The 12633-nt window shown below is 35.5% G+C and overlaps 1 protein-coding gene across 2 annotated transcripts in view; it reads left to right on the top strand.

The window, feature by feature from the left end:
- Nucleotides 1–12633, top strand: part of Cpeb2 (cytoplasmic polyadenylation element binding protein 2) — a 58767-nt gene that overhangs the window by 30043 nt on the left and 16091 nt on the right. The window contains exons 6-8 of one of the 2 annotated variants that reach the window (XM_063230152.1): nt 3990–4013; nt 4702–4770; nt 11653–11823. In XM_063230152.1, coding sequence (XP_063086222.1) covers nt 3990–4013; nt 4702–4770; nt 11653–11823 — 264 coding nt within the window. The remainder of the gene's footprint in view (nt 1–3989; nt 4014–4701; nt 4771–11652; nt 11824–12633) is intronic. The other variant, XM_063230153.1, reaches the window with a different exon arrangement.

Below are 12633 nucleotides of genomic sequence, written 5' to 3'. Positions count from 1 at the left end.
GAGAAAGCTAGGATGATCACAGTGGATTGTCAAGTGTAAGCAAAAGCTTAGTAGACTCTGTCTTTCCAATTTAGATTTTTGGTTATACTGACTGTTAAACTGATTTTGTCAGTTGCCAGAAATCTTTATTAAAACATGGATGTTGGGTTGAAAACTGTTTCATAATAAGATGTAAGGGTGTTTTATTTCAGGTAAGAGTTACATCTTGTGGCCAGAAGTACTTTTTCAGAATTCCGTGAGTGCGCTCGGCTGCCTGCCATTGGGGCTGCAGTGCTTGCGCAGACAGCAGCCATCCTCTGTGTGAAGCTCTGCCAGCAGGGGAGCAGAGCAAGAGAGCGAGAGATAATGAAATTGGGATGCCCAAATGGATTGAGGTCAGGAAGAGAAACAATTGGATTCAAACAGGAAAAAAGCCTTATTTCAGATTGGTTGAGAGACGAAGCAGGCGTCACGTAATTGGGTATATCCGTGGAATAAGGAAGTAGTAAATAGTAAGAATTTAAATAGTTTTGGTAGACATCAATGTCATTTAGGAGAGACTTTGGCAAAGGGAAGAGGAAATTTTTTTGAGCCATTTTTTAAATACATATGAGTCAGCTCTATTCTGAGTGTGTTACCTCCCAGGCAAGTATGGGAGTTAAATGCTGGTAGTACAGTGCTCAGCCTTTCCTAAATGTTTATCTCATATTACCGGCAGATTAGAGGAAGTGTGGCATCTTATAGTGCCTATGATCACTGTTTAAATTAGTGAAGTCTTTAAAGCATATCACAGGCAGTTGGCTAAGTTGGTTGCATTATTTACCCTCCGTGCATAACTAATATTACTAGCTTTAAAGCAAGTATCCAGGACCACATTTTGTATCAGCATTTCTGCCAGCAGCTTAGCAGCAGTCAGTACTGAATGGTAGCACAGACACTGAGGCCAGTTGGTGTGTTCTATCTGTGAAACCCTGCGTATCTTACCTTCCCTCCCTTTGACTTAGCCTCTTCTGTTCATAGCGGCATCTTGCCCGCCTGGGTGGGTGGACTGGTCACGTGACTGAATTCATTCCTCTAAGCTATTTAGAGCGGTTCCAGAGGATAAATAATAGGTGGGCATAATGAATGACATGACCAAAATAACTTCACTGGAGTCAATTCGTGATCTGTTAATAGGTGAAGGAGCGAGGTGTGTTTATTTATCTTGGGAATGTAAAATTGAGGTATAATTAAGCCTTTGAATCTTGAGAAAGATTGTTTGGAGCAGTGGGTGTATTTTTCTATCTATTCTTGGTTTTTTCAAGTTTAAGAAATTTTTCTTTAGTTTCTTACCAAAAGAAATTTAACCTTCATTTCAAATTTACCTGGTGGTCTGTTTGCTTGTCCCCTACCCCCAGGTGCAGAACTTTGGCTGCCATATCTGTAGGTGAGAGCCAGTAATTAAACGCACAGAATCCTTAGACAGAATATTATGATTGCTCCTTTTTTTTTTTTTTTTTTGGTAGCTGTGGGTTAAAACCTAAAAAGATGAGTGGGAACCCAGCACCAAATTATAAAGTCAGTTGAACTCCTTATTTAAGGAGAAGTCTTCAGGTTTTCTCAGAACATTCTCACATTTCAATACATAAGGAAATGCACTCACCTATAATATATTTTAATACATCCATATATATATATATATATATATATATATATATATATATGTGTGTGTGTATTAAATAGGTAGTTCTGCATTTTTGCCAAATGAGGTAAATGCTTTTATAAAATAAATATATGTGAAGTTTGTTGTTGTAAATATGATTTTTATACAAGATGCTCCTCCCTCATTTTTTCCTAAATGTTCCAAGTTAGAAAAGCAGACTTAAGAAATCTTAAAATCATGGTAGTCATTTAAGGAGTTTCTTTACATCCTGGGAGTTCCTAATATTGTCATTCACTATTAGAATGGGACATAACCCAGAAATTCACATAGAAACACTAATAGAAAACTGAATATAAACATCATTGTTTGATGAGATTGTAGAAGATTGGAAAAAATGTTTTACATGGTTTAGCTTCATCCTTAGTTTTATTTATGATAAAGTAAGGACTTGCCTACTGAGAGTTACTCAGTAAATGGAATAGCTATTTACAGATAGGACAGAATAGAAGAAATTTTCTAAGTAATTGCATATTCCAGTCTAAGAATAAGGTGAAATTTTTACTGTTGTAATACTGAGTACCTGTAGCTAAAAGTAAAAGAACATAAACAAGTTATGATGTCATTAATGTTCTCAAATAGGCCAAGAATTCTTTGCTTTTTTATTACTTTATAGTAGTTCTTCTCTTGGCCTTAACCTTGATGAAGATCGTTTCCTTTGCTCTATACGTCTTTAACCCGCTAGTCTAGAACATCCATGAATGAATTTCCCTGCAGCAAACTTGCACTGCAGTCCTGTCCTAGGCCATACTTAGGGATGAGAAGGAAACCTGACTCCTGCTTGCGCAGGATACTTGTGAAGCATCTACAGGCATTGGGCCTATTTGCAGGCTCAGGAAGTTTGCTCTTCTGTAGCCTATTTTTAATGCTGTATTAAAGTTACTTTTTATCAATCCGATTTTCCATAGTCAGTTTCCCAGCACTGTGAGACATTTTCTTAAGGCCTTTATAACTCTTAGACTATAAAATTCTAAATACTACTTCCACTGGCCAGGTAAATTATGGAATCTGTGTGCCAGGCCAGGCCCTGAGGTCATGAGAGCACAGAGGCCAGTGCAACAGATGCCCATCAAGTCACCCATTCAAAAAACTTGATATAAACCATATATTTATTGACTTCTTAGAAGTATAAGAACAGATAAGTCTGTTTTTCTTACTGTTTAGTATAGAGGAAATACTACTTTTTTCCTTCCCCTTATAGTCATTTTCTTTATCTTACAAACAATATAAAATTAAAAACATACTTTATAAAACTTCTATAAGAGAACATATTTAATGATGTGAAATGATTCCTTTTGATCTTGAACTCTTATACTTTTGGATAAACTACATGTCTAACAACTTTCAGTATAAATTTTTACTTCATTTGATCAACATTGAATTATTTTCAGGTCCAAACAAAATCAATTAATAGGAGCTAAGATGCTAATTGTTTAACAGTCATTGTTAGGTTATTGCCTTAGTTTTACTTATTACTTCTAGAATAAAAATATTTGTTGTATGTTCAGATTGGAGGAAGGGTTTATAAAAAATTAAATTTTAGATATTATCAAACTGTAATTTCTTATGAAAAAGAAACTGCCATATTATTTTCTCCTTAGTAATGATCTAAACTGTTAGTAATATAAGATAGTTTATATTTTTACAGTACTTAACATATGTACTGTTATTCTATGATGACATTGAGTAATCTGCATAGGAGTCTCAGAAGTAGACATGTATCTGAAGAAGAAAAGCATTATTAACTCTAGTATATCTCTAGCCATTTCTCTTAGCAATTTTGAAGAGGCATTGATATTTTTACACCCCCTCTTATCTGTACGTGCTTCACAATTTCAATTTAGTAGTAGTTTATCATCCATTTATGTCTTCCTGTACTACTTCCATGGAGGGTTTTGTGTAGTAGAGATTGGGTTCGAATAATTTTCTGAATAGCATGAATTGAAAACTAAGAATTTAATTTAGATTGTTTTCATTCACTGAGAAAATATTTGGGATGTTGTTTAACTGAAAATTGTATATTCCTATTAAGATAAAATGAAGCAAATATTTACTTGTGAATTTTCAATATGAAGGCGAATAATTGTGTACATTCTGATATATAGTTCACATGACATGTGTCATGTCTGTAATGAAAGTGCTTTGTTAGTGGTAAAACATCATTTAAATGATATGTAGCGTCATTGTCATAGCTCTTAAAAGTAGCACTAATTTCCGTGTGCCCACATAGTCTTTCATATCACAAATATTTGTACGTGTGGGCTTACTTTTAGTTCTGACATTTTACAATTTCTCCTTTGTTTACATGCAGCAAGGAGTTATGGGCGAAGACGAGGTAATCCTTTTCTGTTTGCTATGGTGTAACTGTTTCTAACTGGGTTTTCCTGATCAGTGTTGGGATTAATTATTCCAGATAATTAATACAATGTCTGAAAGCTCATAGGAGAGTTAAGCTTTCATATGAGCACTTATGAAAGTTTTAATTCTAACTCTTAAACTTTAAGGTATATTTTCATACTTATTATGACTACTTAATAAAATTGTTCTATTTAAACTACATCCAAATTTTTAACTTTTAAAAAACTATTTTTGTATCTCTTAAACTACTGTTTATAGTTTGTTGCACAAATTTGTCTCTGTAAATAAAGGTGACATGCAATGTGATTTTTCCAGTCTCTGAACTGTTAAAATTAAATAAACTACATAATTTATAATTGTAGATTATTTTCTAAGATTGACTCAGCATATATACTAAGCATGTATGCTAAGTCAATTACTACTAACACTGATTAGTAATAATCATAATGCTAATTTTCTCTGTCTTCTAAGACTACAGTCTTCTCTGTTTTAACACCTATATCCCCCCTCCACCACCACGACACACACTGCAGGGCTCCCTGAGTGTCCTGGCAGCCTAAGGGTGAAGCTAGGGTTACATGATGCAGCAGTAGCACTGGACTCCCTAGCAGAGCCACTGCCATTTTCTGTGACTAAAACTTTGCCTCTCTCTTTTTCATGTCTAGACATTGAGAAGGAGAAAAATAGAATGAGAGGAAGCCAAAGTAACTTAACACTGCTAGACAATCCACTAAGTAAGCAGTCGTCGTGATGTTTACATACTTCTGGTTATTTGTGCCACACTGAATAAGATGTGTTCTCCTCGGTCCCCAGAATCTTTGTTAAGCCATGGAGTAATCAGAATGCTCTGAGACAGATTTTGTGTTACCGTACCAGTGCTTCAGTTTCTTTTCACCCAGGCACAAGTGTGTGTACTTTGAAAATAAACAAGCAAGACTGTTTGCCACCACTGAAAAGCCAAACTGGATTTTAGATTCTTAAGTCGTAGTTCCTCTTTCATATTTCAGCCCATCTGGATTCAGCCTCATAATTGGAATTGTTTCTTTAAATGCTTGACTGAAACTTTGGCTTCTTATGTTTTTAACAAAAAAGTTAGAAGAGACTGAAACTCAAGAAGCCAAGGCTGAGTAACTTACTGAAGACTGCTGTAAGCAAGCTGAGAGGAGGGTGGGAAAGGTTAGGACTTAGTGCCTATTTTTAGGGCTGTAGACTAAGTTCCTTCACTATGAAATATGGAGCTCCATGTCTCTTGAAATGACCTGTGTTTTACCAGTCTGATTTTTAGCTCCTTTTCCCATTGGTGGACGAATTTAGGATTCTGTTCTTGCTAAACGCTTTTGGTCCTTTACCATTAGTGACATGTTTACTTTGGCATGCTCCAGTGTAAATATCATGATCTAGTACATTCCTAGGTAGAAGGTAACAGAAAGCAATGCTGTAACTTCCTTCTTAAATCTCAGTTCAAGTCACAGACTACGATTATATAGCAAGAAAAAAACCAAAGTTTCTTCCCCTTCTCAGTTTGCTTCCCCTTCTAGATAGGAGTTTGCTACTATTCTTTCTTATCTGTCTCTGTCCTCTAGGACCTGTAAGGGCAGTAGACTGAGAACAGGCTTCCAGGGAGGCTTTCCTGCATGGTATAAGGGGTCAGGATGAAAGCTTCCTTTAAGACAGATCTGACAGTTTTCACACATATTTGGCTTCATATAAGAAGAGGCTGATGCCTGAATTTTCCTCTGAGATTATGTGGCATTACTGTAGTAGTTGTTTTTTTTGTTTTTTTTGTTTTTTTTTTTTTAGTTTAAGCTTCTCTGGGCATTTTTGGAATGTGTAACTACCAAAGGTCTCCTTTTTTGAGCTTTGTGTTATAGATTGGATCCATCAAAGAAACTACATTTATTCATTTTTCTTTCTAGAACACAATCTCATATCTTTCATTCATATGAGATGTGTCACAATGAATTGACATAATTTTGCTAGAAATAAACTAGCTTTTAATAATAAACTAGTAACAGTAGCCTATTACTTAATGCTGCTGAGATGTGTCTGTGCTCTAGGGAGCCAGAGTGCTGCTCCTCCAGAGCTGCTGGGAGATAGCACTGGGAGTGCGGACGACACACGGAAGGAGCTGACCGTAGCGTCTAGGAAGCTGCCTCGCCTTCGCTGCTGCTCTTTGTTCATTGTTTGTGCTGTGTTTTCATTGCGTTCTGAGAGTGCACACACTGGTCTGAGGTAGCAGGGAGGTGTGAAGTGTAATTTAAACTCTTTCACTCAATTTAAAATACTATAGTATCACAATCTGTCCCTTTAATCCTCTATTAATCGTCTTCATGCTATGCTCCAAAAAGAATAAAACTGTATGGAGTATTTTGAGTCATAGAAATAATGGATTTTAGTGGAACTAAACCCCAGAAAGCAATCTTTTCTACCAGATTAAATTCAAAGCTTGATTTACTAGATTACATATAGAAATAATTTTAAAATGAGGCAAAATATGGAAGTTCATATCAAAGTTTGATTTATTCCAGCATTGCATGCTGTCATTAATAAGGAATTATTAATACATAACTATGTATCTGATACCTAGTCTTCGATACATAGTTTCAGTAATTGTCAGAGAATGGGCAGGATCTTTAAAGCTTGAAAAAATGCAAGGATAATATTTTGTCCCAAAGATTGGCAAACTGTGTCCCACAGGCCACACTTCCTGTTTTTAAACACAGTTATGGGAATGCAGCTATTATTTACCCATTTGCTTCCGTTTCGCCTGACTGCTTTGGGGCTGCAGTGGTGGCTCAGTTGAGTCACTGCAGCAAAGTGCGTAGTGGCTTGCAAAGCCCACTGTCTGCATTTTCTAGCCATTTAAAGAAGAGCAGCCGCCGGCCTTGCTCTCCCCTTCCTCAAAAGACCGCTGTGTATCTGCACTCAGTGACACCAAATTTTAAAGGAAACAACATTTTAATGAGCTTTATCAAGGCAAATATATGTAGAAATTAAATTTGCAAAGACATTAATGTCTAAAAATAATAGATTAATGTTAAGTATCTTAGTTATCCACTACGAGAAAAGTGACAAGCCTATTATTGGAGTAAGATATTTTAAGCAGTAAGTGCATAGTAGTCTCAGTTTTTGGAACAGCACAACTGGTCGGTGAGTCTGTGTGATTAAACAAATGGTACTCAAGGGAGATCTATCCTGAACTTACCTCTGTTTCTTTGATAAATTTTAAATCCTTGCATATTAAATAAAAATCAGATCATCACACTGGTAGATTATCTACCTTTGACTGCTAGCATCCTAAAAGAAAGGAAGAATATTCATATTAATCTTTTATTTCTATACTTTATGCATTTTGTAACAATATTCAGTAAATTATAAAATGATGTATTGAATTCAAAGAACCATGCATAGATTCAAGCTAGACATTGACTGTGTTTCCACATGTTCTTTTGATCTCCTGCCTCCCCCATTAATGTGTTGGGGATGTGTTTACTCTGAGATTCTGGAATAAGGCTAAAGCCTGAAAGGCCAAGCAGGATTGTTAATGTCTGGGGCGGCAGCGTAGCCTCCAGTGTCAGCAGCTGCCTCCTGCCTAAGCCCAGGCCTGCCACTGCGCAGAGACCTGCGGGGAAGGCTGCCTGTCCACCCTGCAGCCACGAGCATGGCCATTGCAGTTTAGGAAAGTCGCGATATAGTTTTATTGTATATAGCAACAGTTTTTATAGAAGGAGTGAAAAGTCCTATATTTTTATGTGTGTATGAGCAGATTTTCACCAAAATTACTCTGTTACCTCCCTTCAGTTGAATTTCATTTTATAATATACCACAATTTTATCCGTTTCCCTATTGAAAGGCATTCACATTGGCCATTTGGAGCTTATAAAGCTCCCATGAATACTCGTGTACTTTTTTGTGATTAGGTGGATGGACATACACCTTCATTTCCTTGGACATATAACTAAGAGTAGAATGACTGGTTGATAGCACAATTGTGTGTTTGACTTTATTAGAAACTGCCTATCTTACAGTCCAAAGATTATGAAACTGACTTTAGATCACTGACTTTTGATTTTATCTGTTCTGGTTGGTCATAAGTAGTGTCTCATTGCAGCCCTAATTTGTATTTTCCTGATGACTCCAAATAATGCCACAGTATTTTTATATGCTTGCAGCGCATTCCACTTTTATGATGTGTTTTCCAGTATTTGTGTATTTTTTATTCTGCCAATATGTTATTAAGAGTTTTGCACCTTTGTTGATGAGGAATATTGGAATATGATTTTTCTTTTAATGTTATTGTCAAGTTTTAGTATCAGGGATATGAGTTAGAAAGTTTTTCTTCTGTCATGCTCTGAAAGAGAAGGTATTTAAAATCATTACTTCTTTTTCATAAGTCTTGTTCGAGCAATTCACCAGTAAAGCTGCCCGGGCCTAGAGTTTTCCTTAATGGAAGGATTTTTGCTTTTGAGTTGTTTTCAAGTCATGATTTTACTTTATTCTTTAATAGAACTATTCAAATTTTCTTTTTCTTCTTGTGCCAGTGTTAAAAGATTAATTTTTTTCCAGGGATTTATTCATTTTTCTCTGGTTGTTAAATTTCTTAGCATAAAATCATCCTTTATAATCCTTTCATTTTAGTCTTTTACTGTCTGTAAATTTTATACTTATTGATGTTCCCTTTGTTATACATAACATTGGTAATTTGATTTTCTTTTACTCTTGATGAGCTTTACCTAAATGTTAATTTTATAAGCTTTTGAAGAATCAACTTTGGTTTTATTGATGTTAGTTAATGCTAGTCTCTTTTCTATATCATTAATTTTAGTTTTTTTAATTTGCTATTTTTTAATCCTTTTGTAGCAGAAACTTAGAGAATTTAGATGATTGTAGCTTCGTAAAGTGCATTTAAAACTGTAAATCTTCCTTTGTGTGGCTTTTGTTGCATCCCGCCCACAGAATTTATGTGTATTTCTCTTATAACACTTTTATTCCTCAAAGTACAAGACCTGAAAATATGTATACACTATACTTAGAAAGTATGTTTGAAGTATACTGTACATGACTCAAATAGTGGGTTTTTTTATAGTCGTTAATTTGGGTTACAGGGAAAAATAAGTGGCAAGATAAAAAGTAGTCTTTTGTTGTTGACGATTGACATTGTTAACTTCTCTTCTAAATGAGTACGAAATCTGTGGTTTTAACAGTTTCTTGGAAGAAGGCAGTCAGAAGTGAAGGCTCTCATTGGGGTCTCCTGTGTGAAAGGTTCTCAGCCTTTCTTTTATATCTTCTGATCAGCTGAAATGGGATGAACAGGTTATAGATGTGTTTAGTTGTAGTACCCCTAATACACTACTAATAGTCTAGTATGATTATTGCAATGTAATTGTAACATAAATATGTTAACAATATTATATAGTTAACAAAAAGCTTAAGTTAGTTTTAGGGTCCTCTCTGGCATTGCTTATTGTGATTTCTTTTGTCCCTGCATTCAATATTTCTGTTTAAATTCCAAGTATATTTTATTTCTTTGGTTGTTTTCCCTCATAAAAGTCTTTTAGACTTGGTTAATTGAGTCCAGTGACTGTTAAGTTTATGTGTCAGGACACTTCATCATAAAACCATTTCCAAGGTGTTGTCAATGCTGAAATAAGCGTAGCATCTAGAGTCATCATTTTCCCCCTAAAAACTTAGTGTACATGTCGTTTCTTTGCCTCATCCTTTTAAAACCACAATTTTACAGAGAAAATCTAATTTTAAGAAGTTGAACTGGATGATCTACAGTATCATTTTTAATGGATCTTGATGAGGTTCATTTTATTTAATAAAAATACAAGTTGAGAACCCCTAATCTAAAAATTCAAAATCTGAACAGCTCAAAGCCACAGTATATGAAACACTGCCGACCCAAGCACTTCAGATAATGTAGAATTTCATGTTGCAGGATTTCTTTTCATCTGTCACAAAGAATGTTGACCTTTATTTCCATAGGCCTCTCTATTTCAAATAGCAAAATATTTGGAAAGCTAAATTGATGCTAACAAAGTTACTCAGTGAATACGGGTATCTTTTAGAGCATCTATAAAAGAATTCCTTTTTTATATACCAAATATGGCTTTTCTCCCTGTGGTTCTTATGAAGTTCACGTTCTTACATCCATTGTCTGCCTGAGAAACCTCTTTTTGCTCCTAACCCCTTAACCCCTTAAAAACAAGATAGCATTTTTTTTTTTTTGTCTTTTTCCTTTTTATCGGTACCAGGGATCGAACTCACAACTGCCTGCTTGCAAGGCATGCGCTTATGCCGCTGAGCTAAATCCCCAGCCCCAAGATAGCATATTTTGATAGTCTTCATTTATACCACATCTTTATATGTTGTATTTTTAAATACAGTGACATATTAATGACATTTTTGTTGCATATTACTTTATGGATTAAGACATATTCTGTAGATTGTGTCCTTAATCTCTGTATCCCCCCAAATCCTTCACTTAATCTTGAAAGAAAAACCCTGTCTACATTCTTTTTGTTTTGTTTTGTTTTTGTTTTTGTCTTTTTCCTTTTTATCGGTACCGGGGATCGAACTCACAACTGCCTACTTGCAAGGAGGCGCTTATGCCACTGAGCTAAATCCCCAGGCCCCTGTCTACATTCTTGTTCCTCCTTTTTTCTAATATGTTTCTAAGCACCAGTTTTCATTTGATATTTGTACTTAACAAAATTCTAGTTGCGTCCTTCTGCTACCCAACTTTACTGACCCTGTTACCTTCAGAGACTTTGTGTATCCTTACACATACAAAATATAGTATCGCTGGGCGATTTAACACATTATTGGAGAGACCACCTTATTCTTGCAGTTTCCTTCCTCTGACACTGTTTGATGCTTTCTTACAGATAATGTACTATAATAACATCGATCAGCCTTACCTTTTCTAAGTGTGCGTCTTCTAAGGACAGGAGACTGTCCTTTACTAGATCATTTTATGTTCTCTGTGATCCCTGCAGTGTTGAAGTCACAAGATTGCATCCGAGGTTTATCGAGGGTACGCCCCGTGTAAAGGTGCACTTCTGAAGGGCAGGGTCACATGGAGACCAGGGTCTTAGAAGGGATGTCACTTTGCATTTTGCACATTGGAGAAGCCCCATCTACACTTTCATAGAACTGGCACACATGTAGCAAGTGCCAAGATGCTGTATGCAAGTAGTCATTACCATATCTTTACTCTCTGTCGTCTGCAGATGCTTTTCAGTTATATCTTACCTGTTCAGTCTGTGCCATTTCCTTCTCTGCCTCCAATTTCTAAGCATTCTCCTACAGCATATCAAAGCTGTTCTCTGTACATCAGATTTTTGTTGCTGTCTGTAAAAAAAATGGAAAGGAATTTGTGTTTCCTTCAAAGTATAATTGTTATGTAGCTGTGTTTATTCAAAAGTCATTCTCCAGATTGCTTTTCTCTTGATCCCAGTAATTAAAATCACATACTATCTGAATTCTTATTAATTTTAACACCTGTGTTGTCTTTATTTTTTAAGCCTCTGAGTTTGTCTTTGAAATTTTTATGCTTGAGTTGATCCTTTTTTAGATCTGATACTCAGGTTCGGTCTGTACTTACATTTTAGGTCGTTCATCCCTATTTCCAATAGACGATGGCCTGCTGGATGATGGTCACAGCGACCAAGTCGGTGTTCTCAACTCTCCCACGTGTTACTCAGCTCATCAAAACGGAGAACGAATTGAACGCTTCTCTCGAAAAGTTTTTGTGGGTGGGCTTCCTCCAGATATTGATGAAGGTAAGGTACTTTGGTCTTCAACATAAAGCAAAACAAAAGAAAACTGAGAAGAAACAGAACACTGAAGTATAATGTAAATAGGGTTTGGAATCTTTTTTGCTTCTTAGGAAGGTTTTTAGAATTAGAATGGAGATCTGTCTCTGTTCAAAAAAAAAGCTGGTCATCTGAGAAAATATGAAGAAAATTGAACAAATTTTTAAAGTTTATCTTTGTTATGTCATATACATATTGTTACAGTGAGCATCTTCCATAAATATGATTTCCATATCTTGGTCATATTTTACTTGTTTAAAATATAGAGCATATTTAAACATATAACACACATAATTTTTTATATAATCCATACAAACATATATACTTTTTTTTTTTTTTTTTGTCTTTTTCCTTTTTATCGGTACCGGGGATTGAACTCATGACTGCCTGCTTGCAAGGCAAGCGCTTATGCCGCTGAGCTAAATCCCTAGCCCCCAAACATATATACTTATATACAAGTAGTGGAATCAATCATGAAATTATGTCTGTAGTATATGACAATTAAAAGTTAAAGTTCTTTAGGAATAAATACACCCTTAGAAATGGATAAGATGGGGCTGGGGGTTTAGCTCAGTGGCATAAGCGCCTGCCTGGCAAGCAGGCAGTCGTGAGTTCAATCCCCGGTACCGATAAAAAAAAAAAAAAAAAAAAAAGAAATGGATAAGGAAGAGACCGTAAATGGAAAACAAAATATAAGGTAGGGAATTCAGATAATACAAAGGCTAATAAACATGTAAAAAGTGAAACATGAAGCTAATAAAAATGTGAAAATGATCA

Source organism: Cavia porcellus, unplaced genomic scaffold, assembly GCF_034190915.1.
Source record: "Cavia porcellus strain 051 isolate PalLab524CR breed Dunkin Hartley unplaced genomic scaffold, mCavPor4.1 scaffold_18, whole genome shotgun sequence".
Classification (NCBI taxonomy): domain Eukaryota; kingdom Metazoa; phylum Chordata; class Mammalia; order Rodentia; family Caviidae; genus Cavia; species Cavia porcellus.
Note: the sequence above shows the minus strand (reverse complement) of the source record. Positions and strands in the feature narration are given on the sequence as shown.